At 38.7% G+C, this 23,639-nt stretch overlaps 1 protein-coding gene across 4 annotated transcripts; it reads right to left on the reverse strand.

Moving 5' to 3' along the window:
- Positions 1-6,693: 6,693 nt before the first annotated feature.
- Positions 6,694-22,880, reverse strand: casc3 (casc3 exon junction complex subunit). 4 transcript variants are annotated; one of them, XM_026207630.1, is made up of 13 exons: positions 22,642-22,880; positions 21,804-21,828; positions 21,537-21,592; positions 16,934-17,125; positions 16,530-16,675; positions 16,200-16,376; positions 14,585-15,420; positions 14,434-14,495; positions 13,634-13,742; positions 13,337-13,453; positions 12,045-12,250; positions 11,818-11,940; positions 6,694-8,181 (listed from the first exon to the last, which is right to left on the reverse strand). In XM_026207630.1, the coding sequence occupies exons 1-13, from the start codon at positions 22,825-22,827 to the stop codon at positions 8,143-8,145; spliced, it is 2,274 nt and encodes a 757-aa protein (XP_026063415.1). In that variant the 5' UTR covers positions 22,828-22,880; the 3' UTR covers positions 6,694-8,142. The 4 variants fall into 4 exon arrangements, with proteins under 4 accessions (XP_026063415.1, XP_026063413.1, XP_026063414.1 ...); XM_026207628.1 differs by having other exon boundaries at positions 11,818-11,946; XM_026207629.1 differs by having other exon boundaries at positions 13,634-13,745.
- Between the last annotated feature and the right edge of the window lie 759 nt (positions 22,881-23,639).

A 23,639-nucleotide genomic window follows, 5' to 3' on the forward strand; every position in this document is an offset into this window, starting at 1 on the left:
TTGTTTGTATCTTTCTTTGGTCAAAAAGTTTCGGTTTCAAGTTTCAAAATTAATTTCAGTAATTTTGTGAAATGTTACTACAATTTAGCTGTTTTCTATTGGAATCTACTTAAAATGTAATTTATTGCTGTGATGACAGAGCTGAATTTTAAGCAGCCATTGCTCCAGTCTTCAATGTCACATGATCCTTCAGAAATACATTTTTATTCATTTGAATAGAATTTAACAGAAGTTTGCATAAATCTTTAATCAGAACAAAAACCAAAATATACTGGATGTTGATCAGCTAAAAGAATAAGACTCTTTAAGCAAATGAGACCCTATAGTGTTTACAGCATGACGTCTTGGAATGAGTTTGGGCTTGTGACTCTAGAAGAATCTGTGACGTGTGTCAGGTTTGTGCAGGTCATCTGCGGCCTGAAGACATAAATCAGGTCACGCTTCAGTGAACTCCGATGCAGCGTACAAACAAATTCAGCCACGTGATCACTATCCTGCATGTGCTGTGCATGGGAAAGCATTGCTGCGCGTGTGTTTGTAAACACTGCATAAGTCTGGCTGGAAATATATCAAGGCTTATTGTCTAGAACCTGAGGCCCAATCAAATCTGGCTAGTCTGTGCAAGTCACCGCCGCTCCAGAGAGACAGAATGAGAGAGATGCCATACATAACAGATGAAGAGAGAAGAGGTCAGCTGGAGAAGAGGGAAGAGGGCTTGCTTTATGCATGTGGGCTGCTGTCAGGGGAAGAATTTGAGTGGCTAGATAAAAAAATAAAAAAGAGGAGTGGGCCGAAAATAACAATTTAATAGTAATAATCTTGATTTTTTTTATATGGTTTGAAAATATGGATTGTGCTTACCTGTGCTAAATTATTGCTTAGTGGTTACTGAAGTGATATGTAGAGTGTTATGGATGCTGCACACAGTAAAAAAAAAAAACTTTATATGTTTTTTTTACACTGCAATTTACCTTGTCATTACTTACTACAAAATAGTCAGAAGAACACAGACTACAGGAAAGCAGGTTTGACGAATCCATGGTCTGGCGTTTGCAATTAGACTCATAAAAACACCTTTGATTGTGCAAACAAGTGCGCACCACAGATGATTTTATTTCCCACTCAGGTCAAGTCAGGGGTGTGCAATACATCATCATCTATAATAATACGGTAAGTGTTGTAATGATGGGCCACCAAATATCACCAACCACACAGAGTGCATGCACACCCTGATTTACATGATTTATTAGTCTATTAAAACTCCAATCTAAATCTAAAATCAATCTAAAAGTCGACATTCTAAATTGTAGATGGCAAAAATCCTTCCGTTTTTCTGCATAGGCATGAACAAATTAAATAGTAATTTTATGCAAGTTCAGTAAAGTAATAAATGACTTACATTTTAGACATAATATTGCTTGGTTTTGATCAATTTTGCCAACGAAAATAGTTCCAAACAGATCACAGCAATGGATGGTGTTTACTTATTGAATGAATCAGCTTTTTGAATGAATCGGTTGAATGAATGATTCAGTGATTCACTCATTAATGCAGTCAAATGCTTTGTTTGCCTGAATGAATCAGCCGTTTTAAATGAATCGTTTGAAATCTCAATGACTCACTCATTAACATTCACTTGCTTTCACCTACTGACAGTTTTAATTTCACATTTCAACTTTTTTCATGTTTTAATTTATTTCAAATGTCAGTTTTCAACATTTTATGTTAAAAACAAAACATAAGGCCTATTTATACATCTGTATCTGCAGTTTAAATGCATCCATGTCCCCTGTGAGATATACATGCTATTTCAGATGCAGATTCAAGAAATGATTTCTTATGTTGGAATGAAAGACACTAAGTACCAGAAAAAGAGCTTCTTATTCTTACCCAAAAATATAAAATGGAAGAAATAGTTAAAAATGAACACAATCTTGCTACTCAACCGGTGTATGAACATTTGTATATATATTTATTTATTTATTGCACAAGTCATACATAACTTCATTCATTCATTACGTGCATGAATGAATAAAAAAAACGGAACAGGAAGAAGAAAATCTTATGGTACCTGTCGTTTATTTGTGCACATCACAAAAAAAAAAAACTAAAAAAACAGCTACTTTATAAATGGATCAACCCCAATCCTCACCCCAAACACCAAGTATTTTCAGTAATACCTATCTTTACACTTAATTATCATCATTTTAAGCGTGTTAGTCATCATTTTTCTTGTAACATTCCTGTATTTTTTTCTTAAACAAATTCTTAAATTTACAAACACTTTTGCAGCACTTCAGTTCATATTCCAAGGTGTTCCATAGTTTAACTCCGTAAATAGACAAACACATCTGTTTTTGTGTAGTACGTGCAAAAAGAGTTTTAAAATAATATTGCCTTCTATGGCCATAGATGAATATATATATATATATATATATATATATATATATATATATATATATATATATATATATATATATATATATATATATACATATATATATACTTCTTTTTCATTTTGCATTTACTTGTACTTTTACTTTCAATACTTAAGTACATTTAAAATTTTAAAAATACTTTTTGTACTTAAGTACAATAAATATCACATACTTTAAGACTTTTACTTAAGTAATATTCCAAACAGTGACTTCAACTTCTTCCAAAGTAATTTTCTGGTAAGATATCTGTACTTTTACTTGAGTATGACTTTCAGGTACTTTATAAACCACTGGTTTTCACCATGTTCCTGCAGTACGTATTAAGAATCACCATTTTACCATGATACTGTTAGTCACACAGCATCGTCTTTTAGTTTCAGTCTTTCTGAAAATCTCACGTCGATTTGTGCCTTGTTTGTAAATGAATCTGTGGAAAAATGAAAGTGAACAAAGGACCAAGTTCTTACTGATGTGCTATAGAAAAATAAAGTTCATCCACTCTTTCCTAACATTGGGATCAGAAGGAAAGCAACCCAAAGACAGTTTCCCCCAAAACTTTGGCACTGCACACCATCTTGTTGTCTTCAAAGCCATCTTTATTGTTTGGACTTGGTGTAGACCTGCATTTGCCTCTCTCATAAACACTACATGAGTGAATCAGTGGGCGGGGCTAAAGCAGTGATGTAGAAGCAGACGCTGATCTTCTTCTGTGGAGGCGGTGCTTATCCACACTTTCACATCATAGAATAGAACATTCCACAAACTGCCTTCAATAGAAGCTATTTTTAGACATGAGATAGTTTTGAGTTCTGAAACTTACAAGATGTTTTTATAGTACAATGACCTCTTATGTGTCAAAAGGAATTTTGGTTTCACAGTTCATGAACCCTCTAAAGCTAAATTACCCACGTATAAATTCTTTCTTTTAGCTTATTGTGACATTGTTTGACTGATATCAACTCTGCTAGAATTAATTAATGTTACAATTTAAATTGAGGCTTTTCTACCTTAGAAAGAATATTGAACTAAATGACTATAAAGGACATGTCAAACCATGACATAAGACTGAATGTGCTGTATAAATAAATTCCAATGTACCATCTAAACATGCGAATATAGTCTTAAATACAGTAAACTCATTGGCTGCTGTGTGTTGTTGTGTTAAAGCAGGCAAACAGTGCATGCTTACACGGTCAGTTTTTTGCATGTTCCTTTTAAAGACTTTTGGCCCTATCAGCCTTCCATACATTCTTACCTTTATAGTACAAATAGTCCATTCAGGCAAGAAGAATTTACAGTACAGTCTGCAATATTATATGAGAATATTTAATGCTAGAGCCTTTATGTGAGTCGCAGGCTGCGTTCATCCAATCAATAACACTGACACTGCAAATATGCTAATAAGAACATTAACTCAGCGTTTAAGAATGTACTGTGTGAAATATCGGATTGTACATACCCAGGATTAATTGTTAACCCTATAAGTATGAATAGTGTGAAATGTGAAACAAAATAACCCATGATTCGTTTTTCATTTAGAATGACCAAGAGTCAACTATTTCAAGAGTGAAAAGACTTTTTGTGTGTCGGGTCTTTCCTTCAAATTTAGGATTTTCTAGCTTTTTTATTATCTGCTGGGTAAAAGAAAGAATTCTTTTTTCAACATGCCGCACAATTTGAGGTATTATTCAGTTTAGCTAAAGTTTAACACTTAGGTTCATCGGTTTAAACAAATCCCCATTCATTACCCCATGAGAAATACTAGTTAGGCTATGATTGCCCTAGCGAGCTTTATTTCACCCTGGGAAACTAAGATTGAAATAAGAAATCTGAGTGCAAACCCCTACGCTTCCTGTTTCCCCCTTTCAGCAGTGACACAGGACTGTTGCTCACCAGTTCACATGTTTTGTAACATGAACCCGTAAACAATACTGTAGATATGCTCTACCCAGTGTGTTTCACATAAGAGTGAATGCACTAGACTAAATACTTCTAGAAGTAGGTCATTGAGACTATGCGCAGTTTCACGGCTTCTTTCAACTGCTGTGCATAATAATCACATTATGATGATTCAAGAGGCAGGAAAGGGTGTTTTTTCTTTTGTTTTTTTTTTTGGTATGCTGTAGTCAAGAAGATGCATGCAGTAGCCATTGTTTCCAGGAGAAGGATCATCACTTGATTATTTGATCGTTTATAATATAATTGGTGCCCCAATCTGAGTCACTTTGCTAGTGTGGTTGGTTTGGTGAAGCAGCGAATGGCCTTCAAGAAGCTCAGTGTGAATTCAGAAGCACCCAGTGAGGTTCACACTCTGAGAAAGGCCATGGGTTACTCTGAACTGAGACTATTTCTGGTCTTCTAGAGAAGACAAATCTTTGTCAAGTTGATAATGTTCATGTACAGTACAAGACAAAGGGTTAGACACACTGGCTCGTTCTTTCTCATTCTTTTGTCATGTTTTTCCACAGCTTAGAATAAAAAAATTCACTAAAATGTACAAAGTAAAATCTAAATGTAATGCAAACATCAACAGGAATGACTCTAAAAAGTGATTATTGTAATTATTTCACCAAAAAAAAAAAAAAAAAAAACATTGACAACAAATGCAAAACTCAGTCTCTTTGTCCACCAAAGGGGTTTAAGATCCCAGTTTTAGATTAAAAGATTGTTCTGAGCTGAACGGCAGTGTGATTTTTATTATTTATACATTTTTATAGGATTTATTCATATTTTGAATCCACATTTTCGTTTTATATTTCTATTTAGCTTTATTTTTATATATTTAATTCAGAACTGTCAAGCTTTTTATGTTATTTTCTTTCAATTAGTTACCAATGCAACATTTCTCATTTTCTTTAAGCATTTTAAATTGTTATTTTTAACAATTATTTAGTTATTTAGCTCAATTAATCAATGATTTTGAAATTATAATTTACAATCACAACACTGATAGACAGGTCCAATTTTTTGAATAGCCTACCTTACAACTCACTTAACAACATCTGTATTATAAATAAATCAGTCAAGCAAGCAATTAAGATTGAATTATAGCTGAAGATGGAAAATATCCATTACAGGAAAGAATTCAGCTAGTGCAGTATGTATTGTTTGGTCTGAACACTGCTGGGATCAAAGCTGTAAGAGATGTGTGAGAGTGCAGCAGTGAAGAATCAAGACATTAGTTCCCCCAAGTGGACATTCTGAAGCACTGACAGGGACAGTTAAACCTGACCTAATTCTACTTCCACTGAAGTCTATTGGTTCGGTTTCACACTTCACTGCTGAAATGATCTGTAATTTAGTCTTTCTCGTACATTTTAAATCCGGCTAAACGTGGTTAGTGGTGCGATTTGATTATTTTTTTATTCCTCTAAATAACAGATGCAAACGCGTCAATGTCTCGTAAACGACAATAATTAATAAATCCAAAAACAAAACGAACACCTCTACTGCGGCTGCAGAGTAGTTTCGAGGCGCGTTCCGCCGCATCACGCCGGCTTCAGTCACTCCCTCTTTGGCAGGATGTATGCGGCAGACGGCGACGCTTCGCTTTTGGCAAAGTCAAGAGTTTAGCACGGAACCACAGGCGGCAACGCTGACAAACGCTGGGACGGGCGAGCATTCGGTGTTTACAGACTAGAATGCTTTTTACCGCGACTAATATCGCTCATATTTCATCTCTTTGAAAAATGAAGCAAAATGGAGAAATGTATCAAATGGGAGAGCTGAACAAAAGACACAGCTGGTGAAGGAAAAGGGTTTAAACAAACAAACGCTTGCTAGTAAATTTCAGAGTTACAAAGAAACAAGTAGCACTAAATTAGAACAACTGAAATGGTATTTTCTTCTAAAACAAACTCCATCTTTATTTACAATTTAACAGTATAAGGATATTGATAATCGTTATGGACAATATAGCTGACATTATAAGTCTAAAAGTCATTGTGTGATAAGTTAAAAAAAAACGTGAAAAAAAAGTTGAATTGTTCCATTTGATAAATTCATAACTTCATAATAATAAACACTAAAAAGCTACTAGTAAACTTAGGCATTGCAACACTTTTAGAAGAAATTAAGATTAGCTAAATATATGACATCCTGACAATATTATTAAATGAAGATGAAGGCAATCTTAAATGTAAAATGGAGGAAATAAGCATTCATATTTAAACGTACGATGAGTCAATATTGATAATTGTGTAAATATGCAAATGTGTTTAAATATAAAGAAAAAAAATTAAGGACAAGTCAAATGTTATATTCAGTTTTTGTTTAATTTCATCTCCTGACATTGCTCCTCAAAATAAAATGGCAAAAATGAAACACTAATATTATTCAAACAAACTATGAAACACAAGCCCTCACAGTGTTGTCAGGTCTAATCAAACAAAGACAGATATGTCTAATCAATTAACTCTTTAAGGCATAGAAATTAATACAACATCTTCTAATAGTCTTTAGGAGCCATGTCTATACAACGCTGGGAACGACAACATCTCATTTATACTGTTAGTTTTCTCTTCCTTTCATTGGAAACAATGATAAAGGGAACAATTAAAAAAAAAAAAATGCATCCATAGCACTCAAAGAATAACAGCTCACAGTCAGATCTGCCATCTAGAATTGCTTTCACAAAGAAATATAGCTATAAAACCACGCATGCCTGTACAGTGTGCCTGAAAGAAAACTATTGCAACCATATTACTATTTATAAAAAGGAAAAAAATTGATTAACTGCAAATTAATTTTAGAAATGAAATGTAAAAAAATGAAAGACAGGCCTAAGCTAGGTTCCCTGCTGACTTTGTTCATACTGACAGCACTTCATAAATGACTATTTCTTAGTATTATTTGTTAAACCACTGGCTTCAATATACTTTAATATGTACACTTACAATAGAAAGCTAATCAAGCGAGTCGCACGGTCAAGTAGGTCAGTATCGGGCAAGGTTAACGGTTTGCTTCGATAGAATTACAGTATTGAATTCAACACAGTACAATGTCCAAAGATACAAGGGACAGACGGAGGGAGGAGGATTGATCAGTCTGAAATGGGACTAGCACCATCACAGCAGGTTCAGCAGTCAGAATAGCACAGCTCTCTTAAACGGAAAAGAAAACATGCTAAAAGAGCCTTAATTTGGACCAAAAAAAAGGTCTTGGATTTCATTACCATTAACTTCATAACCGTCTGCTGGTCTGACAGCTCTATTTGAAGCATGACACTGATTTGAGACTATATTTGAACCGTAAGTCCAGAATTAATAATGCAGGTCCATCTTTCACACACTAGTTTGTCTTAGTGCTTTTCTCCTTCTCAGTAAAAACATTTATCTGCCCAACAGAGTACAAGGAGATTTAAAACAAACTCGATTCAAAAGTCCAGCAGTCTTGTGCATGTTGACTTCTCGTCTATTAGAGACAGCGATGCAGGAGTTGCTCAGTGAAAACTAAAACCGCTCGCTGTGTAAGACCGCACATTTAACTCATAGCCGATCAGCAGATAATGGAAAAACACTTCACTGGTTTTGAATGGAAATACAAAAGATAGGGAGCAACCCCCAAACAGAACTTTGGATGAAGAGAGTGAACCGAAGCAAGGCGTAACAAATACACAAACGGTAGTACAACCTAAATGGGGAATTGAATTTATACAGAAGCGGTGCTGGTCCTGACAAGCGGCGGCCTCCTCGTCCTCCGTCAGCTAGGAGTGAATCTCCTCAGCGGCCTTTCTGCTCTGGTCCTGACAGACGGGAGAAGGTCAAACCACAAATCAGCTGTTAATCTCTACAAGTTATCATGTAAACTGATAATCCTTCTATCATACATTTATATGTTAAATACATGTAAATATTTTCAAAATATATGCTGTATGCGTGTCTTTATACACACACACACACCATATATACACCGCACACACACACACACATAAATGGATGCGATTAATCATTTGACAGCACAAAGACAGACAGACAGACATAGTGTGCATGTGCTCTATCTCTGTTAAGTTGAAAAATATTAAATTGGTCTTGCACACACAGACAGCCACGCACACAAATGCAGGGTCGACCATTCTCTGTGTTTACAGACTAGATGCTTTTTAGTATGACTAATACTGCTCATATTTCAAAAATGGAGACATTTATCAGTTAGGAGAGCTGAACAAAAACAACCCCATGAATGAACAGGGACAAAAAAACAAAAACTACAATAATAATAAATTGCTAGTAAATATCAGTTACAAAGAAAGACTGAATTAGAAAAACTTATAGTATTTTCTTCGAAAACACTTAAAACACCATAATCTTTACATCTTCACACAAAACAGTACAAGTACAGGTGCTGGTCATATAAATAGAATATCATCTATAAGTTGATTTCACTAATTCCATTCAAAATGTGAAACTTGTATATTATATTCTTTTATTACACACAGACTGATATATTTCAAATGTTTATTTCTTTTAATTTTGATTATAACTGACAACTAAGGAACATCCCAAATTCAGTATCTCCGATAATTAGAATATTGTGAAAGGTTAAGTATTGAAGACACCTGATGCCACACTAATTAGTAAATTAACTCAAGACACCTGCAAAGGCCTTTAAATCGTCTCTAAGTCTAGTTCTGTAGTCTACACAGTCATGGGGAAGACTGCTGACTTGACAGTTGTCCAAAAGACGACCATTGACACTTTGCACAAGGAGGGCAAGGCACAAAAGGTCATTGCACTAGAGACTGGCTGTTCACAGAGCTCGGTGTCCAAGCACATTAATAGAGAGGCGAAGGGAAGGAAAAAATGTGGTAGGAAAAAAAACAGTGTACAAGCAATAGGGATAACCGCACCCTGGAGAGGATTGCGAAACAAAGCCCATTCAAAAATGTGGGGGAGATTCACAAAGAGTGGACTGCAACTGGAGTCAGTGCTTCAAGAAACACTACGCACAGACGTATGCAAGACATGGGTTTCAGCTTCGCATTCCTTGTGTCAAACCACCCTTGAACAACAGACAGCGTCAGAAGTGTCTTGCTTCAAACAGGACTGGACTGCTGCTGAGTGGTCCAAAGTTATGTACTCTGATGAAAGTAAATTTAGTATTTCCTTTGGATATCAGGGTCCCAGAGTCTGGAGGAAGAGAGGAGAGGCGCATCCACGTTGTTTGAGGTCCGATGTAAAGTTTCCACAGTCAGTGATGGTTTGGGGTGCCATGTCATCTGCTGGTGTTGGTCCACGGTGTTTTCTTAGGTCCAAGGTCAACACAGCCGTATACCAGGAAGTTTCATGCTGTGTTCACACCAAACCTGAATAGAGTGTCAAATTCGCGTCTAGTTTGCCGCTTGAACATTTTACGTGCATTCGCGCGTCTAGAGCGAAATGGGTCTGAGGTGAAATCCGCTTCTTGTGGGAGGGGCAAGTGGTAGCAGTTGTCTGTTTGCAAGATGGCTGATGTTGATCGAGCACTCGGGTCTTTTCCACTTTTTCCTGCACACGTCCTCTGAATAAACGCATTATCTTGTTAGCGAAAAGTAGCTGTAGGCTATATTAGGGGGAAAATAGTTGTAAAAAAACAGCGGGAAGGCCGTGGGTCGATAAACATGTACGTGACTCAAAAGTTAAATGTGTATTTACAACACACTCTTCCAAGCAAGGTCCTTTTTATTCCTGAAATATGAACTTGTGTGTGATACTTGTGTCATAAAGCTCCGGTTGACTGCTAACTGACAACATCAGTCGTTCCTCCATGTTGAATGAGTGACTCCTGAGCAGGCTCCTGATTGGTTAACGCGGCGCGAATTGATGCCAAAGTTCAAATTTTTCAACTCAGTCGGCAGACCCGAATTCACGTCAAACACACAAATGCACAAAAGCACAATTCGTGCGTAACGCGCCTATCGCTCAATTCGAGTCATTCACGCGAACTAGACGCACGAATAAGGCCAATTTGCGTCTTCCGCGCTAAATGCCTCATTCGCGCCGCGAGACCTCCAGACGTGCGTAAACGCGCCTTTGCATTGACTTAACATTGAAATCATTCGCGCCAGACGCTCTATACGCATTTGGTGTGAACACAGCATTAGAGCACTTCATGCTTCCTGCTGCTGACCAACTTTCTGGAGATGCAGATTTCATTTTCCAACAGGTCTTGGCACCTGCACACAGTGCCAAAGCTACCAGCACCTGGTTTAAGGACCATGGTATCCCTGTGTTCTAAGTTGCCCAGCAAACTCGCCTGACCTTAACCCCATAGAAAATCTATGGGGTATTGGGAAGAGGAAGATACGATATGCCAGACCCAAGAATGCAGAAGAGCTGAAGGCCACTATCAGAGCAACTTGGCTCTCATAACACCTGAGCAGTGCCACAGTCTGATCGACCCCATGCCACGCCGCATTGCTGCAGTAATTCAGGCAAAAGGCGCCCATGTATTGAGTGCTGTACATGCTCATGCTTTTCATTTTCATACTTTACAGTTGGCCAAGATTTCTAAAAATCCTTTCTTTGTATTGGTCTTGTTACATTCTAATTTTCTGAGATACTGAATTTGGGATTTTCCTTAGTTGTCCGTTATAATCATCAGAATTAAAAGAAACATTTGAAATATATCAGTCTATGTGTAATGAATGAATATAATATACAAGTTTCACTTTTTTAATGAAATTAGTGAAAACCTTTTTGATGATTTTCTATTTATATGACCAGCACCTGTATATAGATAATTGAACTAATGTTGAATGGTTCTTTCCATTTTTTCTAATTTCTTGAAAAGCAATATTAATGTAAACTGCACTTATTGAAATTATGGCTAATAAAATAAGCTGGTAAGTATTTTTATATGGTCGATAACTGGCAAAAGTATTTTACCTTTTTTTTTAATGCTACAGGTGAATTTAGATATCGCAACAATATAATGCACAGCAACAAAATAGATATTTAGACATTTACTAAAGATTACATTTACAGTGTCATTAAATTAGTTTTGTTACTTTTTTTAATGGCATGTTATCATCAGGGCTTTTTACATGGCAAACAATCATACATTTTTATAATTATCATATCAAGACAAAATCTTGGATTTAGTCATATTATAGATTACAAAATATTCAACTTAACATGTTTCTGAAAAAAAAAAGTTTTCTGGCAGTATTATAAAACACTTCACCTAGCAGTAGAACATGAAATAAGTGTTTTTAAAGATGAAGGGATTGTGAGATCACTGCAAAGGTAAATCTAAACATGAGAGTAAATGAAAACAAATTCCAATATCAGCAGGTAACCAATATGGCATTGATATCCTGTGAATCCTCACCATCCAAACAACCCGACTGATCTCTCCTGGATGAAAGTAATGAATGATGTAATGTTCAATGTGCCGTTACCTCAGGAGGGGGAGGTCTGACTGTAACGGGATGAGAGGAGCGTCGGGGCGGGGAGCGTTTGGGCAGAGCTTGCTGCTGTACCGTGTCGTAGTAGGTCACACCACCGTAGACCTGTACCTGTGCCTGTGCCTGGAGAGAGGTGCACAAACCCCCGTCATGCTCACTGCTGTACTACTGGAGTGTGTCACAGGATACAGATGACACTTATTTGGGGTCAACAGGCTCACCTGGGGGTTGGGGTACATTGGAGGTAGCGTAGCTCCGGCAGGGTACGGGTAGTTGGTGTTCCCAAAGGTCATCACACCTGGAGGGGGGTAGAAGGGTGGGGGCAGCAGCTGCTGTGGAGGCGGTTGCCCAGGTGATATAGAAACAGGTGGGGCGGCGTAAAGAGCTGGATTGGGCATGGGACCTCCTGACTGGTGCGGGTGCAAGCCTGAAATAAAACGCAGCAAAACACTTAGCAGGTTAATGTTGACGCAACATCTGGAGAGATGCAAATCAAGAAAACTGAAGTTGCAAGAGATATTTTCTCATGTACTGTGACACGCTTCTGAAGAAAAAAAAAAATTATATATATACACACACACATATATATATACACACACACACGGAAGGATCAATCCCAATTAAATCAACATGCATTTAGAAACTAGATTGGGTGAATTTACTTCATACTGACTTAGTATAATCATACCTGCAATCTCCAAACCAGAGAAAAGGTAATTCCTTGGTGTATTATTAATTTCATTTTTTTAGAAATGCACTGATTGCAATTTCATCCAATTTAATTTCTGTTGTCTTCATTGTAAAAGTTAAATACAAATTAATGCTCACCCTTCAGTATTCAGTTAAGAGCAGAAAGTGGTTTGTTTTGTCTTTTGTTCTTTGATGAACATGACAGACAGCAGCAGGGATATTGGTGTGCGGTCCCTTTAAGAGTTTATCTACGGTCTCAATAGACTGTTACACAACATGCCTTCTCTTCCTCAACTATTTAATGTTCCAAATCTGACATTGTTTAACCAGATCCTCGGATAAGGGCGTTTTGACAATTTTTAATGTATTTGAACGTTTTAGTGCAGTCAGCTACTCATTTTGGTATTTGATATAAAACTATCAAAAGTTCCCTTCAGATATACATTCATATAACACACATTAGCTTTGCATGAATTTCAAAGTCAGTGAATATGCCAAAAAGTGACGAGTTTGCATGCATGGCAATACTCAAACAGAAAAGTAAATAAGCAGTCAGTAATATCGTTTTAATTGGGTGAACACCGGTTTCATGCTACTCTTCCTTAAATAGTCTCCGATCAGTTTTTTCTCTTTCAAGTCTAACGTGAACCACATTCTGTTGGCCTTCACCTGTTAGCTAAGCTTCAACCGCTCAGACTTTTTGTTCTTGCACCCCACTAATTATTAAACATGAGTATTTTTTTTATTAGAATTTTAGGGACTACGGATAATGCGGTCATTAACCGATTTGAACCAGAAGTCTGCAGATGTTCACAGCTCTCACCTGGGTGTCCGGGGTGAGTGGGGTGTGGCAGGTGCATCTCAGGCTGAACCAGCATGCCTTGAGGGGGCAGGGCTGCTGGGCTTTCCCCGTGCGCGTAGATTGGTCCCTGGAAAGACACTGCAAGTGGAAATGCAAGCTATTATCTTGGATGTTCACAGACAAAAATAAATAAGAATGGCGTTTCCTAAATTAACAGCACTTGAGTTTTCAAATGAAGGACTAACTATAAGTTTAACTACTCCGTAGCTGATTTTAGGACACATTCCCATGACCCATTAAACTTAAAACTGCACTCACTGGGTTCATAATAATGGCCCTCCATGACTCCAATGTGCATGGGTGCAGGCTCGGGAACTGCCCTCTGGCGCTGTGATGAATAGCGCTTAGCCCGGCCACCGCCAACACCCTGCTAACAACAAACAACAGATGAAACGAGGTCGTAGCTTATGACTTTCATCTGCAAATTCATACACATTTGCGAAAATACATGTACATTTATTCATTTAGCAGATGCTTTCATCCAAAGCAACTTACAATTGAAGAATACAAGAAGCGATTCATCATAGAGGCGCAAATAAATGTTAGAAGTGCTTGCAAAAAGTTTCAGGCATTATTCAAATACTTTTAAGGGTGATGTTTAAGTCATGATGAAACTGAGGTAGCGACAGGTCTTTCATCCAAACTGTGTTTCATTTCACTGTATTCATGAAGTCTTTGTCTTTTTTTAATAAATGGCAATATCATACCATGGACTTCATATCAAGGTATTATTGTATTGTGAGATTTTGGCATGATTATATCCCAAGGATTCAGAAAAAAACAGGAACAAAAAACAAACAAACATTATAGTGGCCTTCAAGCTAAATTCAAGCAAAAATGAAACCAGCTGTGTGAGGGAAATGCATTTTACAAATAAAGTAATATAACTTTTCTCAGTAAAAATTATATATTTACTGTTAACTGCTTTATAGAAGTTGATATGCATTACAAATCAACACATTTCATATGATTTCAGAAAATGCAATACATTATTAAACAATTCAAAATAACATTATTAACATTTATATAGGCAATTATTGATGGAGCGGTTGACTCACCATATCCTCCATGTTTCCATACTGCGGAGGGCCTCCTGTCATGTGCATGGAGCTACGAATGCCTGTGAGGAACAATAAAAGCAGAAAATGTAAACCAACGTTATCAAAAAAGATTGTAAAACCACCTAATTATACAAAGATGAAGCATTACCTCTCATCTCAGCCTGCAGGTAGGAGGGTGGGCTTTGGGCCCAGTTTTGCCCCGCCAGGCTGAGTCGGGCCAGGTCCTGGTCGAGGCCTGTCAGTCCAGCTTGTGTTCCAGCATCGCTCTGCTCTTGCCACGACTCGCTCTTTGCTGCCGCTGGGGCTTGCTGGACCACGGGCGAAGACTCATCTAATGACGCCTGCTTACTGAGATCAGATGGTCGCGTTCGCGTCGCCCTCCGCGCAAGAGAGTACGACTTCTTTTCCACCGGCCTCTCTTGAGGAGGAGACGATTCTCGCACCGGACCGGCTGCACTGCCCCCTTCCATCGCTGGGCCAGACTCTTGTTTCCGTGGAGCCGGGACCCTCTCTCTCTCAGTCCTGTAGTGGTGAGCGGTGTATGTAGTTGTAGCTGTTGGAATCTCGCCCTCCTCCTCATCTTCCTCACTGCGGACGTCCTCCACCACCACGGCTGGGCTACGCTCGGCGTGAACAGCATGTGAGCCTCGGCCCCTGAGCCTCGGGCCCCTCTCGCCCTCTACAAGCTGTGGCTGCACTCCTCGGGGTGGCGGGCCGTCTAGACTGGGCTTCGAGTGTCTCTGCCCTTCTGTCCTGTGGGGGGCCGACGAGAAGCGACTGCTTTGGAAGCTGCGCTGTGGAGGCTGAGTCGAGGGTCGGCCAGAGGGTTTGGGTGCTACAGGGGGAGCAGGAGGTGTGCCTGACTGTAGGGGAACCATCTGAGGGGTGTTGCGGTGGCCAGGTGGAGGCGCCTGCCATGTTGTACGAACTGACTTTTCACCGTCACGGTGACGCCTCGGCTCCCGACTGGGTGAACCAGCATATCTGCAAACATGATATATAAGCTTTTAGTCCACAACTCCATAAATATCTGGCTGTTACAAATATCTAGGAAAGAAGTATAAATAAGTATGATTAATAGAAATGTGGCCAGTTTGTGTTTTGTGGTCAGTAAGATTTTTATTTTATTGTTAATATGCTTGATTTGATCAAAAATAGTTCAAAAAGTTAAACTGTAAAATATCTACAGTTTAAAAAAAATACTATTTTAAAATAATTTATTCCTGTGATTTCAGTGTTTTTTTTATTGTGGCCAGCCTAAGGCACACCTGTGCAATATTCATGCTGTCTAATCAGCATCTTGATATGCCACACTTGTGAGGTGGATGGATTGTTCTGGCTAAGGAGAAGTGCTCACTAACACAGATTTAGACAGATTTGAGAACAATATTTGAGAGAAACAGGCTTTTAGTGTACATAGAAATAGTCTTAGATCTTTGAGTTCAGCTCATGAAAAATGGGGCAGAAACAAAAGTGTTGCGTTTATAATTTTGTTCAGTGTATATATACACAATAAAAAATAAAAAAAAATGTATAAAATTTTATGAATTCAGAAACTGAAATGGTTTATTATTTATCAAAAATTGAGAAAGCGAAGGTAACATTTCTAAAATGCACTTTTAAAATGGCTAAAATAGAGCTGAATAATCAACCTGGGTAGTTTGTCAGTCCATCACTAATACATACGCATACCTAAAACTTTAAGTAGAACAACTAAAGTTATATTTTTACCAATAAGAAAAAGAAATAAACACGGGCTTCACCTGGGTTTTCGAGGGCGGTACGATCGCCCGTCACTTGCCCCTGTGCCATTGCGGATGTCATAACCATATAAAGCAATTAGCTCGTCGCGCGATTTTGGGGCCTGCTCCTCTTCGCGGAACTTGTCGTGTTCCCATCGGCCCTCGTCCTTCCACAGCCTCCTGTGCCTGCCTTTTGGCCTGATGACAGATGGACAAACAGGGGGAGGAAGAAACGGCACAAAATGAAACCATGAACCCCATGGCTTTGTGACAAATTCAATGAATTACATCAATTACAATACGACTTGGAAAGGGAGCTTTCCCTGAAAGAAAAACCCTCATGTCTCTCACCTCTCCTCCTCTGTAGCCTGGCCTCTCACGTCATGCTCAAAGAAAAGACCTTTTCGGGGGATGTAGGCAGGATTCTTCCTGTCCTCATCATCATCAAGCTTCTCGCCTTTGCTGCCTGATTTATTCTCAGGGTCCTCTGTGCTTTCCTTTAAACATTAGAGGTCTCAGCTTCAGCTTACATGCAAGCAGTGTGATCTAGCATTGTCTTAGCCCAGAATGTGGCATTCTGGCCAACTTTTTTAAATCTGTCAAAGGAGTGTTTTAATCATTCGGGATAGTCTGAATTCAAACTAAGTGTTTTCAGCAAAAGAAAGGTGTTTAAATGTCAGTCCCGCCACACAGACTGAACCGGACCCCTTCCAGAACTGTTCTGGTAGAAGATGTAATGTTCTGTTCCTCCATACCTGTCCGTCCCCACTCTGTCGCTCCCCGGCTAGATTGCCCTTCTCATCAGATTTAACTTCCTTGACCACTCCATCTCTCTCCTCCTCTTCACCAAGCTCTTCTGTCGGGGCGTCTGCACTGGGCTTCGGCTCTGCGGCAGGACGTGAGGCCTCTTCATCACTGAAATGCTCTCCCTCCTCCTCCTCTCCTCCCTGAAACAAGCAGCGCCAAATAACAACACATTCTCAGCCCAGAAAACACACAAACCAAAACTTCATTCCTATAGAAGTACATTTTAACTAATTTTAGAAACACAAAAGGAACGTAGATTCACTGAAGCTCTAAAAATCACAAGAACAAACAGAAACACTATTTCACAGTGTCTTTGTTACATATACTTACTACACTAATCTATGGCTGGATAGGAAAACGATAATTATTGCAATATCATTTTCCTCGATAAAATGATAAAGAGTTCAATAAATGTTCAATATGATGTTTATATGTGAAACAGCACGCTACACAGACCATTTATAAAGTTGAAATTGCAGCGCAGTGCGAGCAGATGAGTATACTCGCTGATAAATCACATCACCACTAAACACTGCCGTGAGATCCAGTGTGAAGCGTTTGAGTAACGATACAGGCTTTTCAATTTACAGATCGTCATCATTTACCATGAATTACAGTGGTAACACTAACAGCACCATGGTATTGTGGCAGAAATGTGGGTATTTGTCTCAAATATTTTTAATGTAGACGTGTATTAAACATAAGTAACAGAACCGTATTTTTGTGATGAAACTAGCGTTTATGCATTTTTAATTATGCATTTAGACTACTGTTTCTCATACACATTCCTAGAAAGCATATGGTTACATTTTTGCCATGGTATTGATGTGTGCTATGTGTGTGGTTTTAACAGTAGTTATGACCTAAATGCTACTATGGAAGGCCAATGGTTAATATGAATAAAATCCAAGTCAGAATAATTCAATTAAATTGAGCTACATATAAAAAGTAATATTAACATTGCAGCCTGCACTGCAGACTGTGCTGAAACGAGGCATCAAAGTCAAACAACACAATTTTTGAAATGATGGCAAACAATAATCACTCATAAGAGCATGCAGAAACTCAGAGACAACTTTTTCTATTAAGATGCTGATTTTGTTAATGATAAATGACTGGAAACGTGAATTCAGAAAACACAAAGTAATGACCTTAAAGAGTAGTTTAAAAACCACAAATAATGGTCAGGGCCCATATTCTTAAAGAGTTTAAGAATCCTCTCAGAGATCTCCTAATTCAGCTTAAAAATCCCTAAAAGTCTTATCTTAAAAGCGATTCGGGACCAATCTGAAAGCAACTCTGAGCGAGGAAAAGACAAAAACTTATCTTAGCGAGGCGGCGTGGCTGAACCCATTAATAGCTACGACACAGTCTACTGAAGACTGTGATTGGTTGCTTGTCCAAGAAGGAAATAAAAGATCACATTTAAGAGTAGGGTCAATTATAAGCCTTCACTTTGAAATTACATGTGTCATTTTTCCCGTTTAACCATACTCTCTCACTCTCTCTCACACGTACATATATTCTTTATTTTTTTATTTACCATGCGGTCATATTTGACATTTTATAGGAGATGAGTAGCGACACAATAAGGTTCTGAAAGCGCTGTAATTGTGTTTTCACTTTGCTCACAGAAGGTTGTGACAGACCCATATCATCACTGCTGCATCGCTGCATTTTTCCAGCTATGACATTTCTGTGCGGTGTGTTGGAGATGTTAATGTGTCTTAAATAAGATTGGTTACAAACAATCCCTGCATGATCTAATAGCATCTTATTAACTCGCCGTCATGCATTGTGGAACACATTTCTTCTCCCTCCCTCTTCAGGTTTGTCCATTTTCTCCACTGCTAAAGAAACTCTTAACCCCTTAACTGTCAGTCACATTTTTGAACATTGACTTTGTAGTGCACGATCCAAACTTAAATTTGTATAATTCACGAATGAAAATATTTTGTAACATGATATTGATGCACCATTTACATGGTAATGCAATGCCTGATTTAAAAATGGGTTTTAATTGTTGAGGGTGCAGTCTTGACATAAATTAATCAATTACTTTTCCTAAATAATTTAACAAAAAACATTGGTAAAATATATATTCGGGAGTCTTAGATCTTTCCAACGATATATAGTTTGTCAAGATTAGATTAGATTTAATTGTAATCCAGTGAAATAAATGTAGGCGTCCCAGAGAGCGGACGGGTGAGTTAACAGTTTAAACCTCTTAAAAGTCCTCGTCCCTACTCCTAACAGTTTTGGACCTTAAGACCTCTTTTAAGGGTTAAGATGCTTTCTGAATTATTTTTCTTTACCGTGATCTTTTCTTTAATTTTAAGAGGAAACATCCACATTTTGTTACTAGGAGCAAGTCTTAGTTAGCACGAAGATTTAATCCTAAATCCGAGCTCACACTACAGCAGTTTTAAAATCATCACCGATTTTGAAATATGGTTGCAGCTCACACGAGGAGAATCTTTGCAGATTATCTAACCTCAAATATTAAACATGCACACACTACAAGATTTGAACATCGTGGCACATCACACACACTGCAAGATACATTAAGATGATCATGCCAGAGGGAGCACCTTACGCAGCAGATCATCAATGATTTTTTTTTTGCGTGCTAGTAGCTTTCTGCATTCACCCGGTGCATTTATACTGAGGTGATTTCACTCCAGCGCTTCTCTTTCTCCTAACGGTTGTGATGCGTTTTCGACACATTATACAGACTGTCCTGTTACTACAAAAGGTCAAGAAACAGTTTCATCTATCTCCACTATCCAACGAAGCTGTACATCAGCCGTTTTGCGCATTTGCTGTAAAAGTACTGACGAAATCATATAGAAATCATTAATCCCGATTTAAATCCTAAATATCAAACATGTTTGATAATAATCATGGTTGCCCTGATTTGTTTCCGAGATTCGATCGGTGAGCGCCTCACATTACCAGATAATCCACGCCGAACATCGGGAACAGATCGAGGTGCTCGCAAGATGTTTGCTCTGATTCTCGGGAGGGGGAAATCAGGGCGAAAAATCCTGTAGTGTTTCTGGTCATATCGCCCAGCTTCAATAATAACAGTAAATTATGCACAGCTACAAGCAACGAACTAAACCTAAACAGAAATGTCACTTAATATTACTCCGTACTTGTTTGCGTAATTGCTCCCTAGCAAGCACACCCAAAAAAAAAAAATATATATATACATATATATGTATAAAATCTGCACATTTGAACCAGAATAAGCAAAACAACAAGCTTTTCCACATCAGCAAAACAGTTATCGGTAACTATATATAATAATAATAAAATACATACATAAAAATATTAACTTAAATAGAAATGTTGCTTTGGAAGCTGACTGAAATTACTAAAGCTGGTAGAAAAAATAAAAAGACCCACTTTATATTAAGTGGCCTTAACTACTATTTACTTATTTTAATTAATAATTTAGTGCAATGTACTTATTGTGTACATACATGTTTTTACATTGTACTTATATAAAAAAACTACATGTAATTACATCTGTATTTAATTTCTGTAATAACATTTATAATTACACTGTTGATGACCCATACTTTACACCTTAACCCACCCTCTCCCTAACCTTACCCCTATCCCACCTCAATAGCAGCAAAAGTGTTTTACAATACAATATGAACACAATAAGTACATTGTACTTATTTTTTATGTAAGTACATCGTAGTTAAGGCCACTTAATATAAAGTGGGACCAAATAAAAAACTATTACAAGACGCACATAAATTTTCCCACTAAAACTAAAGTGAAAATAAACTGAATAAACCAAGATAAAGTCAATTCAAAACATCAGTAACATGCTAAGACCTAGCAGCAAAATAAAACTCTTTCAGGAGAAAGTCTGGCATCCACTGATTTCACTACACAAAGTTTGCCATTATACACTATATTTCTGGATCTTTTTAACATTTACATATTATCGGCTCAGCAAGACTAAGTAACTATGGCACTACAACCCAAAAACAGGTCCAATAAACCTTCTCCTGGTCGTTCCTGTTCTAAAATCTCCTTCTGACAGCATTTCGAAGCGGTGAGGAGACTGTGCTCGTCTGCAGTGAATTAAAGGCAGCTTCACGCAGGTCTGAAGAGTAAGGATGGTGTAGAATGAGACGCTAGGAGACCAAACAAAGAGGACAACACCCTCATTCAACTCCACCACATCACCCGAGGAGCCCACAATCATCAGAACGATACTTGCATAGAGAGGAAGAGCAGCAGAACGTGTGGGTGGTGCGTCATGTCTACTAAAATTAGATGTGGACCGCAGATGCACTAACAGCATGGGGCTCCGCTCTGGCAGTCCTCATGATGCCACGAGAGAGAGGAGCGAAAATATCATTGACACAATTTCAACAAAACATTCAATCCAAATCATTACTTTGGGAGGTCCGTATTGAGCTTTAAAGCCACTAGGTTAAACAATAAACATGCTCTCAGATCCACAGTCTCCATGAAGAAAGGGCAGCACGCTCTCAGTGACACAGCATTCCCATAGAGACTCACCTCCGTGTGCGACCCGTTCTCCTCCAGATCAGCGCTGTCATAGTCCGATAAGACCGCTGGAGGAAAGAAATCAGACGTGTTAGCAGCTCCGGTCACGCTTCTGAGAGCAAATAACACATGGCTTCAGAAGCGGTCATCATAATTTAACCTGCACTAAAAACTGACGTGGTTTGTGAACCATAACAATAATCTTTTGGTCTCTTTTGAGAGTAGACTAGTGAGCTTGAAGTCAAAACTGAAGTCATGAAGACTAAAATACAGACTCACCTTCACCAACACCATCTTCACTTTCCTAAACAGAAAGAGAACAGAATCAGACACTCAGCCGAACAAGCACAAGCCTGGATTCATTGAGATGCTTAACTTAAGAATTAAAGACTCATAAATGAACTAAATCAAGAAAAACAAACTTGTTAATAGAACATACAGAGCATCCAGTTTAAAACAATAGTGCACTTCCTCTTCCCCGTAGAGAATGACGGATCAGATATCAAACCCCCAGCAACCTCAGATCTCATCCAGTTTGCTGATCAGTACCTCACACAGCATCTTAACACCGATCACGTGCACTCATGAAGAACTGATGCACTTTCATACGAGCATCAGTGCGTCTCAGCCCGGTTTATAGAGCTATGGTGCAGTTTAGGGGTCTTATTAATCTGACACACACAGCTCGGTCTCGGCTGTCTGTTTGGGATGCAGGCTCAGCTGATGGGTGTAAGTGAAGGAGACACACACACCCACACCGTGCGGGACGAGGGGAGCCTCCAGGACCAGGATGGAGAACCACTGAGTGACTTCGGATGATTGAGAAGCAAGGCATTTAAAGGTCAAATGAAGTCAACACCACATTTATATGAAAGGAGCGCCACAGACACATCAGGAAATGTAAATTCCTGTTACAGAACTAGGATTAGTCGGCTGTTAAACACTTGAGCATTTATCTCAAGGGCTACAGACAAGAAAACGCGCATCAGATTCTTTCGTCACAGCTGAACTCGTGTTTAAATGACACGAACTCCGTGTGTGGATTGTGTGAAGCCTCAACACGCAAACACAGGGATCGGCCCTTGTTATAAAAGCAGATTTACAGCCACACACTCACACACTCCGACTCGTCGTCTCTCTTGGCGCTCACGCGCTCCGCGGGCGACTCCACCGGCACGGGCTCTTCTCCGCGAGTCTTCCGGACGCCGGGCAGCGACCCCCCGCTCTCGGAGCCCGACGCGGACTCGTCCTCCTCCTCGCTGTCCTGAGAGGCGCGCCGTCTCCGTCGCCGCCGGTCCGCCATCTTAACTCTCACGGAAAGGAAAGCGGATCTGCGCGCGGAATTGTGGGTGATCGCGCGCTCGTCACATCCTCTTGTTCCCTGCTGCGTCAGTGGAGGCACGCGCGAGTGGGTAGCTCGGTGACGTACGGTGCGAGAAATGTCCAAGTATAGCTCTCTGCAGGAAAGTAATGGGAGTTACGAGATCAAGGTGTTTTTACATCATGATACCTGTAATAGTGACGTTAGGTTTAGGGGTGGGGTTGGGTAAGGGGGATCATTTAGATTGCATGATTCAGAAACACCCAGCAGTTTCAAAACACCAACATGGTGATAAACGCCCACTTTTGCTCTGCAGAGACCTAAGTCTCGAAATGTCATTTATCTGCGCGGTTTCGTTTTTGTGTGGACCCACAAGAAGCAAACGCAATAGAGCTGAGCTTCTTCATTTATTTGTTTTGGCAATGCACCTACACAGAAAAATGTTGGTCAAATTGTTTAATGTTTATTCAATCTTATTTTGTAAGTGACTTTTCTTTTTTACTTTAAGAATACGGTAACTTAAATATTACATAATTAATTTGTTTTCTGTTAGCTAAACTTCACGTTCACAAACAGAAGGTGACTGTCCAAAGTTCTGCTAGTTTGAAAGCTATGAAAGCTATTTCTGTATTCATCCTTTGTGTTTTCCTAAAGCTGAAAATGTAATTTTATTACCGTTTTTATATTACTCTGAAAACAAGAATGTGTGTATTCTTGTATTTTTTTTTTCTTTCACTTTGTGTATAATTGTAATTATATTGCCTTAAGGTTTTATTGTTTGTATTAATAAAAAA

The sequence above is a fragment of the Carassius auratus genome, chromosome 28 (assembly GCF_003368295.1).
Source record: "Carassius auratus strain Wakin chromosome 28, ASM336829v1, whole genome shotgun sequence".
NCBI classification, from domain to species: domain Eukaryota; kingdom Metazoa; phylum Chordata; class Actinopteri; order Cypriniformes; family Cyprinidae; genus Carassius; species Carassius auratus.

What these genes read in the sequence shown, in the direction of transcription:
- casc3 (XM_026207627.1), bottom strand. Translation starts at nt 22,827, where the DNA reads ATGGCGGACCGGCGGCGACGGAGACGGCGCGCCTCTCAGGACAGCGAG. An exon ending in GAGACGACGAGTCGGAGTGT is followed by an intron (nt 21,829 to 22,641) that starts GTGAGTGTGTGG and finishes CTTTCTGTTTAG; the next exon opens with GAAAGTGAAGATGGTGTTGG. An exon ending in GGGCCATTATTATGAACCCA is followed by an intron (nt 13,454 to 13,633) that starts GTGAGTGCAGTT and finishes TTCCACTTGCAG; the next exon opens with TGTCTTTCCAGGGACCAATC.